At 31.0% G+C, this 12,356-nt stretch overlaps 1 protein-coding gene across 1 annotated transcript; it reads left to right on the plus strand.

Moving 5' to 3' along the window:
- Window positions 1-7,762: 7,762 nt before the first annotated feature.
- On the plus strand, window positions 7,763-11,237 carry LOC112092517 (cell division cycle protein 123 homolog). Its single transcript, XM_024168946.1, has 2 exons — window positions 7,763-7,887; window positions 9,946-11,237. The coding sequence occupies exon 2, from the start codon at window positions 10,048-10,050 to the stop codon at window positions 11,038-11,040; it is 993 nt and encodes a 330-aa protein (XP_024024714.1). The 5' UTR covers window positions 7,763-7,887; window positions 9,946-10,047; the 3' UTR covers window positions 11,041-11,237.
- The last annotated feature ends 1,119 nt before the right edge of the window (window positions 11,238-12,356 follow it).

A 12,356-nucleotide genomic window follows, 5' to 3' on the forward strand; every position in this document is an offset into this window, starting at 1 on the left:
TCTGACTATAAAATCAAAGAAGGAACAAAAGAAAAAAAATAAAGTGTTAGGGCCCGTTTAGTTCGCTGATTCGAGTTTAGAATTCGAGTTGAGATGTGATTTTATGTGAGAGCTTTTTACTGTAGCAAAAAAGTTAGATGTGATTATTTGTGAGAGCTTTTTACTGTAGTAAAACTCGAATTCTAAACTCGAATCAGTGAAATGAACGGAGCCTTAGTGTAAGAAGCCAAAGAAAAAAAAAGGTAAAAAAAAATTAAAATAAAAAAATAAATAAGTTTTAGGATAAAAGTTGATGTAAAAAATAAAATTTAAAAGCAAAAATGAAAAAGACATAAAAAATAATCAAAATGAAAAAACAAATAAGTTTTGGCATAAGAACCGATACAAAAAAAATAAAATTTCAAAATGAAACTTTTAAAAAAAAGTCAGAAAAGGATTAAAATGAAGAAAATAATAAATTTTAGGACAAAATAGACCAAAATAATAATAATGAAAGTAAAATTTCAACGCAAAAACAAAAAAGGAGTAAAAAAGGACCCAAACGAAGAAATAGATTAGTTTTAGGAAAAAGGTAACCAAAACGAAAAAATAAAATTTCAGAACTAAAATGAGAAAGGATAAAAAGGGGACAAAATTGAATAAATAGATAAGTTTAAGGGTAAAAGAAACCAAAAACAGGCTGCGGCTTCCAGACAATGGATCTTCCCACGACATTCTCCGTGTCGTCATGTCAGTCCTCAGCAGCCACGAGATGCCGTCGCTGGTAGAGGGTAGAGAGAAGAAAGGGAGAGAGGGAAAAAAAAAGTGTCATCATGTCCCTGGAAGCCACTAGATCTCATTAGCCATCGCCCACCATTTATGTTTTAGGGTAAGGGTTGGATGGATTTTTTTGAAAATCTGAAAATGCCATTTTTAAGCGGAATAAAGAAACATTTGTATTTCTCTTTAGGACTATTAATTTTGTAACATATAGCCGTGTGTTAGGGACTTGAAGAGTTTATTATTAATTTATTTATATAATTATTTAAGTATTTTTAAATTTATTTAAAAAAATATGTATAAAAATAACAATTGACTTAAAAAAATTAAATAGAAACAAATTGAAGAAATTTAACCAAAAATAATATATGCGAAAATGAGTGAAGTGAGTAACAATATATTTTTAAAAAACACACAAAGAATTAATAAAATACTTTGATTCTTTTATGTATTGTTTGATTAATACAATGTTAGTCTACCAAGTGTCTCTTAAAGATATTCTTAGAGTCAAATTTCTTATCATTTTTATTTTATTGTATTTGTACATTAAAGGTCAATTTAGTTCGTTGATTCGAGTTTTTAATTCAAGTTGAGATGTAATTTTATATGAGAGCTTTTTATTGTAATAAAAAAGTTATATGTGATTGTTTTTTAGAGTTTTTTACTTCAGTAAAACTTATATTCTAAACTCAAATCAGTAAAATAAAAGGGGCATAAAATTATAAATAAAATTCAGCTGCATTCTAGCATTTTGTAATAACACCAATTAATTTAGTAACTAAATATTTGATTTACTCACTATATATAAAATCGGTCAAGAATTTTTATAAGTAAATATTGATATTTATCAAAAAAATATAGCTCCAAAGTAATTAAATCCTATTTTCTTTTAGGTGTATTTGGAACCTGAATTTTAGGGAGGAAAAGAAAAAAAAAAAAAAAGGTGAGAGAAAATACATTCTCATGTTATACCTATCACTAAAGGAGGCACCCGGTTACTGTTCTAAGTACAGTGTCGGGTTCTTCTTATCCCTCTTCTTTGAAAAAATCCTAGATGTGTCCTAATTTTGTGTTTTTACCGTTTTAGCCTCGGTTGCTTATTTCTGTTTTGTTTTTTTTTTTGGTATTTTCGTAATTTTCTTATTTGGAAAAATTCTGTCTGTGTCTTTAAATTGTGTATTTACCGTTTTATCCTTGATTGTTTGTTTTTGTTTGGATATTTTCATAATTTGATTTCAAAATAGTATTTTGCTATTCTTCGAAGCTTCTACCTTCATTTCTTCTGCAGAATTTTTTGGGTTTCTTTTCTTCTTTCTTTCATCCTTTCCGTGAAGTTTTCTTCCTCATCTTTCTCTGCAGATCTTCAGAGTTTTAAGCTCCTTTTATTCTGAATATGCTTTTCGTCTTTGTTTTCTCTCTATTTTTTCTCTGTATTTTCGTTTTGGTTTCTTATGTTTTGCATTTGTGCATGCCTATGGTTATTTATTTTCGTGAAGTTTCTACCTTCATTTCTTCCATGGAAATATGTTTTGCATTTGTCCATGCCTCTGATTATTTATTTTTGTGAAGTTTCTACCTTTATTTCTTCCATGGAAAATTTTTTTTCCTTTTTTTTTTATCTATTTCTTACTTTTCATAAAATTCCTGGGTTTCACTTATTTTTTGCATTTGTATTCTCTGTTCCTTTTATCTCTCTGCAACTATTTTCTCTTAGTGTTTTTATTTTAGTTTTTTCCTGTTTTTTATTCGTTTTTTTTTTCTCCTTTCGTTTTTCAAATATGTTAGTGTTTTTATAGATTTAGTTTTTTTTTTCCTTCTATTTTTTTTTTGTTTCTCCAGATCTGTTACTGAGGTTTATGGGATTAGATATCTGCATTTGGTTTTGTAGTTTTATTTTTCATTTATATTTCCTTAGATTTGACTTTATTTTTTTCTTGTTTTTCGGTTTTCCACATCTCTTAGTGTTTTTTTTTCCTTAAATTTTTTTTTCATTTTTCCAGATCTGTTAGTGTTTTTATAGATTTAGCTTAGTTTTTCTTTCTATTTTGTATTCGGGGTTTTTTCCCCTTCCATATATGTTAGTGACGTTTGTGGGATGTTACCGCATTTGGTTATTTTTGTGAAGTTTTTTTCACTTTTTTTTCCCTTTTTGTAAGACTTCTGGGATTCATCTTTTATGTTTGTTTTGTTTTGTAGTTTTGTTTTCCATTTTAATTTCCTTAGATTTGCCTTAGTTTTTTTCCCGTTTTTCATTTTTCCAGATCTGTTAGTGTTTCTGAAATTTTTTAATGTTATGTTTTTCCATATTTGTTCGTGTTTTTATAGATTTGGTTTCATTTTTTATTATAATTTTTTAAAATTTGTTTTTTTCGTATTTCTAGATTTATTAGTATTTTTATTTCCAGATGTATTATTTGTTATTGTTATCTGTTAATTGTTTTCTTCTTTTTTTTTAATTCACTTTTTATTTTTACTAATTATTAACTTTTTTTTCACAGGTTATATTAGTCCGGAATATTTAGACATTTGTTTTTAGTGCATGGTAATTTTTTCTAACGAAATACTTTATTTTGACTGTTTGCCGGTTATTCGTTCTGTTCCACGGTATTTATCATGCAACGTAACACCTGTTTTTAATAAATTATTATATTTTTTTACAGCGTAATAACGGTAGTATTAAGTTTTGTTTACAGTATTTACTACCACCATATGCTCAAACATTTATTTTCTTCATATAAATATATTGTTTTCTCTTTCATGCTTATAGTCATTTGCTTTGCTTCTGCTTTCGTTGTCATATATTTATCGTCTATCTTCTCTGTTTCCTTCCTTTTCTTCAATTTTTATTAGAGAGTTTTTTTTCCTTCTATTATCTCTGTTTTGAAGTGTTTTTAGTTCTTCTACATCAACTCTATCCACTTTTGTTATTCCTCTAAGGTACTTATTTCTTACCTTTTCCACCTCATTTCCATATACTTATCGTTTATCTTTTCTCTTTCCTTCATTTTCTTTAATTTTCATTAGTGAGTTCCTTTTGTTATCTCTGTTTTGAAGTGTTTTTACTTCTTCTGTATCAACTCTATCCACTTTCGTTATTGTTCTAAGGTACTTATTTCTTACTTCTTCCACCTCATTTCTAATTGCTTTTAATATTACACATATTATATTACTATGATTCTTTAACTATTTATATTAAATTATTAATATATGTATTCACTATTTTACATTATTATAATTATATTTACATTAAGTTTGTAGTTACGTTTATTTCAAAATTTTTTATCATTTTTATTGTTTTGTTAAATCTTTATTCTCTATTAAAAATCTATTGGTCCTTGGTGGTGATGATGTTTTTCCTCTTTATTGTTGCCATATATTGAGTAATTGTTAATAGTGATTTAGCAAGAATTGATGTTGCCCGGATTATTGAAGATTTATCCTTATGTCATTTCGTTTAGGGTGTTTATGTTTTTTGAAAAATAACAAATCTTTTTACTTCTTACTTGCAAATATTTTATTTTTCTTATTCCACTCTGAACCATTTCATTCTTTAACTGATTTTTTTGTAAGGTTTTTATTCACTATTACAGTTATTAAAATTTTTTCCTCTGTTATTTAGTGTAAGTCTTTCAATAATTCAGCTGGTAGCCAATGATAATGTTGAATCATAATTCAGTTACTTTTGATACATGCTGGTAGCAAAAAAAAAAAAAAAAAAGCCCGAGAATTGTTGCCATGTATTGAGTAATTGTTTATAGTGATTTACTAATTGTTGATGTTGCCCGGATTATTGAAGATTTATCCTTATATTATTTGGTTTAAGGCATTTTTTTTAACAATAACCAATCTTTTTACTTCTTAGTCGTAGGTGTTTTAGTTTTTTTATTCCACTTTGAACCATTTCATCCTTTAACCGAATTTTTTCCTAAGGTTTTTGTTCACAATATTTACTCTAGTGTTTGTTATTTGGTAGGAAGTTATAATCATTTAACTGTGATTTAACTTCTGAAGTTTCTTATTTTCTATTTTTTTCCTTTTGTCCTTCGTTTTTTATTATTTCGTTGTTATTTGATTCAATGTATTCATTTTTCCTGTCCAAGTAAAATTTAAGTTTGTTTTTTGGTTTTTTCAAATTTTTTTAAATTGGTTACACTTTATTTTTTTCTTTAGTTTTTTAAATTTTTACTCAGTTTTTTCGTTTTGTTTTTCTTTTTGTTCATCTACAGTTATTATAAATTTTTTATCTGTTATTTAATATAACTATTTCAATAATTCAGCTGGCAGCCAATGACAATGTTAAATCATATTTGAGTTACTTTTGATACATGTTGGTAGCAAAAAAAAGATGAATACCTGAACCATTCCTTTTATATGTTTTGATGTCTTTGTCTTTTTGCTTCTTACTTGCAGATGTTTTATTTTTCTCCACTTTGAACCATTTCATTCTTTAACAGATTTTTTTCTAAGGTTTTCGTTCACTATTATAGTTATTAATAATTTTTTTTTTTCTGTTATTTAGTGTAAGTCTTTCAATAATTCAGTTGATAGCCAATGACAATAGTGAATCATATTTAAGTTATTTTTAATACATGAATGCCCGGGAATTATTACCATGTATTGAGTACTTATTAATAGTAATTTAGCAACTGTTGCTCTTGCCCAGATTATTGAAGATTTATCTTTATATTATTTGGTTTAAGGTGTTTATGTTTTTTTAACAGTAACCAATCTTTTTGCTTCTTAGTTGTAGGTGTTTTATTATTCCACTTTGAATTATTTCATCCTTTAACCGATTTTTTTTCCTCAGATTTTTGTTCACTATATTTATTCTAGTGTTTAGACTTGCTTGGCGTTGTATTATGTGGAGAAAGGGTGGTGGGGTCAAGTCTTTTCTTTTGTTGGTTTGTTCTGTTCTGTTTGTGTTGTGTTGTATGGAACAATTTTACAAACATATGGTGGGCATAGATTCCTCCCTTCTCTTCTCTGCTAAAAATACTGTATATAAACAAAGATCTTCAGTATTCACTCCTCCATTCCATTTGGGAGTCTTATTTATTTATTTGTAATAATTGTTCCGGGAGTTTCCTAGCCGGCTAATTAGTATTAATTTTTTATTATTAAATTAGATTAAAATTACATTAAATTAAAAAATTATACAAAATAAACCGTTTATGATAAAAAAAATTAACGGTTGACAATAAAAAATTATTAATAATTCACTTTTTTTATAATTCTTACAGAAAACTCCATAATTGTTCATAGTGCTTCTTTTATGATGTTACAAGCAGCATATAAATAAAGGCATTTGGGGAACGAAACATGCATTTGGGCCAACAAAGAACAAAGAATAGCATTGATGAAGCCCTAGCTTGAAAAATTTGCTAATGGTCACAGACAAAACATTGTCTACAAGGAAAGCAACATTACATAAAAAACAATGAATTTCTAAGGAAACTGTACTTGATTCTTAGTACACATATAAAGTAAACAATATGAAAACTAAGTATTACTATATAATTCCACCAAATGCTAGATGACACGGGTGTAGAAATTTCGTTATTATTGAATGCAAGTTCTAAATCTTATTATCCTAGGTCATCACTGGAGTTAGTTTTTATGTGATTTATTAGTTACAGTTTTTGTATATAATTTATTTCATTCTATTCATTTTTTATCACCGTTAGTTAGCAATTGTTAATAGTATTTTTGTTTTTAATATTATATGGATTATTTGATATATATAATGTTATCTACCTAAACATTTCAAATCTTATTTTTTCTATCATGTTGTTTTCTGCTTTAATTCTTTATTTCTTATTTGTTCTTACCTTATCTGTTTATTTTCTTTCTTCTTCTCTATGTGTTTTATCTATTTTATCATTATTCTCACTTTTCTTCTTCGAACTTATTTTGGGGTTTCTTATTATTTTTGTGATAATGAAGTATGTTTCTCCTCTTTCTATTATTTTTTCTTAGACCGTTTATCTTTTGTCATTCTTTTTATCATATTATATATTCTCTCTGTTTTCTTCTAACTTCACTTCTTTATTCTTTTTACTCCTGTTTCTGTTTTATAATTTTATTATTATTTTTATTTCTTTGATATTCTATCTAAACTCTGTAATAATATATTTGATAGCCAACTATATTGTTCAGCCATTTTTCTATTGGTAGAGCAGAGAATAAATACTTGAATCAATGTCTTACTACATATGTTATTTGTCAACGTTTATATTATTAGTGTGTTTTTTAAATAGTATAGTTTTATGTTTTCTTTCAACCTCAGTTGTATTTAGTATTTACCACCTACAACAACTGGGTCTTCAAAAGAAACAACATCAGTTTTAAAGCCAATTCAGTCTATTTCAGTCGCTCACGAATCTACCTCTTTCGCAAGTTCATCAAAAAAAAAAAAAAAAAAAAAAATTAAGAAAAATCATGTGTTATATATTATATTAAATATTTTAGTAAATATGAACATATTTATTAACAATTGTTACAATTTAATAATAACTATTTTCTTATTTTCTTCATTCTTATTTGCAGCTCAGAAGAAATAATAAACGAAAAGAAAAAAAAATAATTATATGAATAAACCTCTGTGTATATATAAATAAGTATGTATATTTTTATGTACAAATATAAATATATAAATAAATATGTATATATATATGTTACAAATGTACCACAATTTATAAATATATATGTGTATTTTTATACGTTTTATTTATTTAAATTACTGATAATTAAACTATTATATACTCGTGCATTCCCCTAGTTTGGAACTAACATAAGGGATGAAAAAAATATTAAAAAAAAAAAAGGGAGAAAACTCAAGTAAACTCTGAATTCTATTTTCCTAAAAAAAAATGGTGAGAAAAATGAAATTTATGTGGGGAAAATCTTTCCGGTTTTATTTCTCAACCCTCGTCGCTCTCTCGCTCTTCACTTGTCTCTCTCTTCTCTTCTCTCTCTCTGGCTCTTCTTCTTCTTCTTCTTCTTCCTCTTCTTCCTCTTCACCTTTCTCTCTCTTTCTCTCCTGTTCCTCCTCCTCCTCCTTCTTCTCTGCTAGGGTTTGGCATCCGACAGCGGGTGAAGTTCCGACGCCGGCGGACTGAAGCTCCGACGGTAAGTCTTTACTCCTCTCTCTATTTTTGTTAAGGATATTTCATCCTTTTGTTCGATTTCAAAGTGATTAGATGAGACTTTGTAAATAGAAAGGTTCATGAAGTTCTCTGATAGAATTCTTGGGAAATTTTTTGTGCATTTTTTTGGTGGATTTGGGATTAAACCCACTCTACCAACCACTCCAATACTGAATCACTTTAAGATTGACTGCTCAGGTAATTTTCAATTTGTAAATTTTTGTTGATATAGTTCGTTTACCGTTTCTTGTCTAGATTTCAGCAAAAAGCTCCGAATTGAATTTCATGGTTTATGGTTTAGATTTGAGGCCCAATGCATTCTGGGAAATTCTTCATTCGTTGGTTTTTTAACAAATTTCAGGAGAAAAGTACCAGTATTGACTATGAGATGATGATTAAATTATTCAAAACACTCAAAAAGACCCTTTATATTATGTATCGGTATAGTAGAAATCTTTCCAGGAAACAGGGGTATGGATAACTGCAATAGAAACAAAGATTAGGAATTTAATCATTTATTGTATTCAAAAAAGGTTTAAGATTTCCTGTCTATGGAAAAATAATGGAAAGAGAAACTAAGAGTAAGTCTTGTCCAATGCATTCAAACAGATAATCTGATGCTCGTTTTGCTAATTCTGTAAGCATGCATTTCGTTATATCTGAAGAGATAAAGTCTTGGTATGCTCCGTCCATGGTTGCAATTTAGATGTATTTTTAATAAAATTAAGAGTGAAAAATATTTCACAACTGAAGTCATAACTTGAGTTATAACTTGAGTTGTGTATGTGAGAGAAAAACACTATAGTAAAAAAGTAAAATTTGATTTTTTGTGAGAGAAAATACTGTACAATAAAACTTGAGTTGTGATTTGACTTGTGAAATGAACATGACACAATTTAAACCTTATTTTTTTTTGGCTAAGCCAGACTTCCTTGTCTGGTTGTATAATGATTATATATCTTTCGCTAGATTGTATATTGAAGATATGATTAATTATTTTATCCAAAGGAATGTCCTTGAATATGTGCAATTGCTTTGAGATAATGAGGCCAAAGTGCGTACATCTGCTGGCAGAGTGACAAATTTTTTGCCAGATTTTAATTCCAGAACTTGCAATTCAGCAAATTCTTCCTTATTAGTCAGAAGTTCTAATTTGCTAATATTCGTACTTTTGTGAGTTTCACTTCAACAAATAAATAATTGTGCATGAATGTTTTCACGTTAAGGTGTCTGTATGGTGGTACATTCATATTTATCTATCCAGCTCTTGGTTGTTTGCGTGAAAAGTCTACAAAACCAGTTTGATATACCTGCTTAGTGGGTAATGTTCACTTTTCCTCAACTTTGGACTAATTTAAGAGTTGGTTTGCTCTGCGTTTGATAAACTAAATTGATCCCATGTAGGTTTTGTAATTCTTGTTTGCTACTGAATTCTAGGATTAGTTTTTTTTTTTTTTTTTAGTCTAATTTCAGCAAGATGCTGAAATTTTGAAATGTGTATTTAAATTATGATTGCTTAAGATTCAATAACATTGCCTTCATTGTTAATCAGATTTTTAGGGGTTTTTTATTAGTCAGTTAGCTTAATTTCTGATTATTAGGTAGTTTAAATTTTGGTTGTTAGTTGGACCAGGATTTTAGGAAGTATCTCATTTATTTGTTCCCTGTTTTTCTGAGTAATTTTTTTTTCCTTTCTCATTGTCTTCCCGACTCTTTTGGCCATAATTTTTCGATATTTTTCCTATTCCTTTATCTCTTTCCCTTCCTCTTTTCGTCACCAACAATTTAAAATATTCCATGCTTGGTCTACAAGTTACGATGTACGGCTTATAGATCCACAAAACATCAAATTTAAATTCTTTGTTTATTTGGGTTTTAGACCTCTGTAGAACTGTTTCACTTCTTTTATGTTAATCACGTGGGCTCCTAACAAAGAGGACCCCATTCCACCACAAGGATCCCACTTGGACAGCCTATACAGTGGAGTTTCATTTGTTTAATTTGAAAAATAACATGTTGATGAGTTTCTTTCATGTTGCAGGCACATCCTAAAGCATCTAAGCTTAGAGAATCAACAAATCATACCCTTTTTCTCGTTTGCAATTTCTGCATCAACAAATCAGTAACTAAAAAAACAAAAAAAATGAAGGAAGAAGAAGTGAATCGATGCCAGATTCAAGAATGGTACCCGAAATTCAAATTCGTCTCCATCAAAACCCTAATTCACGAGCTTCCCCAATCCTTTGTCGATTACCTTCTCGACAATTCCGGACCTTTCCTTCTTCCAATTTCCGTTACCAACGATGACGCCCTACCCAACCGAATCCACAATCCAGATGAAGAAGAGGATTACCAGGTTCTGGAAAATTCTGATGATGATGAGTCAGAACAGCCGCCGCCGCCGCTGTCGTTCCCAGAGCTTGAATTGGCCGTCAAGGCATCGATTGAAATCCTAGGCGGAGCCGTCTTCCCCAAGCTGAACTGGAGCGCACCGAAGGACTCGTCGTGGATCAGCACCACCGGAACCCTAAAATGCACGTCGTTTGTTGAGATTGCGCTCTTGCTCCGGTCGTCGGACTCGCTCTTCCACGACCTCTGCCACGCTTACGATTCCTGCACTGACAAGGTCTCCCCGCGTCCGCCACTGTTCTTCCTCGCACTTCGCAAGTGGTACCAGTCACTTCGGCCGGACATGGAGTTCCGTTGCTTCGTCAAGAATCAGAACCTGATCGGAATCTCCCAACGTGAGGTGACGACATTCTACCCCGCGCTGGTGGAGAAGAAAGGAGATATTAGGTCTGTGATTTGGAGATTCTTCGTAGAGAATGTGAGGGATAGATTTGAATCGAAGAACTACACTTTCGACGTGTACGTGACCAGAGATGAGAAAGTGAAGGTTGTGGATTTCAATCCGTGGTGCGGGTTTACTTTGCCATTGATGTTCACATGGGAAGAGCTAGAGCAGAATTTCGGGGAAGAAGTGGAAATGAGGATTGTGGAGAGTCGGCGTGAGGTTCGGCCGGGATTGAAGACGGCGGTGCCATACGATTACTTGGATACGAGCCCTGGAAGCGGGTGGGATCAGTTTTTGAGGAATGCCCGTCAGAGTAGGTCTTCTTCTGAAGCAGGTGCTTAGAATTGTTGTCAATGGTGGGGTGGGGGCGATTATAAATTCTTGTGATCTTTGGCGGGTTGAATTCAATGTTGTTGCTTGCAATTTTGCTTCCAAATTTCTTGGTGAATTCTTGGAATTTGTAGGTTGCGTTTTATACCAAAATTTTTAGGGAAACGATTTTGTTATCAGAAGTCAGAAATTTTTTTACTACAAGTAATTTTTAGGACTTATCTTTGACTTTTGATTGACATATGACATCTCAAAGAGTACGTTATCCTAAAACTTAATAAATTTGCTTACCAAAAAAAAAAAAAGACCTGTTAAATTTGTTGATGAGCCGCAACTTGTTGCCCTTCGTGATTTAAGTCGGTCTTCATCCGGACTTTTAAAATAAAAAAGCCCAAAGGTTCAAAAAAAAAAGTAAAAAAGTTTCGCCTGATGCAGGAAGAAACTCCTTGCGAAACCTTGCAAAACACGTGCGTAGAGTTTTGTAAATACCAAGAGAGAAACTTATTCCTTTAGTAATGTAGTGTAATGTAGTATAGATAAATCCGATAGAAAATCCAATGCTATATCAATTCCCCGCCTTCTCTCACGCATCGATGCCAACTCAAAAGAAGGAAAGGGATAATGACAACAATTTCTTTCGTTTATTGAGTGCAATAATCAATAAAATCTAGGGAAAACAAGGGAAATACTCCTTTTGAGGTACCTCAATCTATTTCTAACTCTTAAAAATTAGCTCATTGATTTATACCCTTTTACAACTAAAATAATAAAAATAGTTAAATTAAACATTTTTAAAATTTTAAAGTTACCGTCAATGGTCCATTGGTAAAATCTAGGACATACCGACGGTCTCCCATCACCGACCGGTCGGTCATAATCTGATAGGTTATGATCCATAACTTGACAGATTATACCGGCCACCGGCGGATTTCCTACCATAATCTGACAAATTACATCGGCACTATAGGTCTCCGGCTGGTCATAACTTGATAGATTACACCGGCCACCAGCGGGTCTCCGGCCATAATCTGACATATTATACCGGCCACCAGCGAGTCTCCAGCCATAACTTGACAGCTTATGATCCATAACTTGACAGATTACACCGGCCACCGGTTGGTCTCTGGCTGGCCACCGACCATAACATGATAGGTTATTTGATCTATAACCTGACAAATTACACCAGCCACCGGTGAGTCTCTGGCCATAACTTTACAAGTTATGATCCATAACTTGACAGATTACATCAACCACCGGGGGGTCTCCGGCCGGCCGCTAGCCATAACTAGACAGATTACACTGGCCACTGGCGGGGGTCCCCCCCCAAA

This window comes from Morus notabilis, unplaced genomic scaffold (genome assembly GCF_000414095.1).
Source record: "Morus notabilis unplaced genomic scaffold, ASM41409v2 Scaffold637, whole genome shotgun sequence".
Lineage (NCBI taxonomy): Eukaryota > Viridiplantae > Streptophyta > Magnoliopsida > Rosales > Moraceae > Morus > Morus notabilis.

Coding starts and splice junctions, on each gene's coding strand:
- LOC112092517 (XM_024168946.1), top strand. CDS start 10,048: ATGAAGGAAGAAGAAGTGAATCGATGCCAGATTCAAGAATGGTACCCG.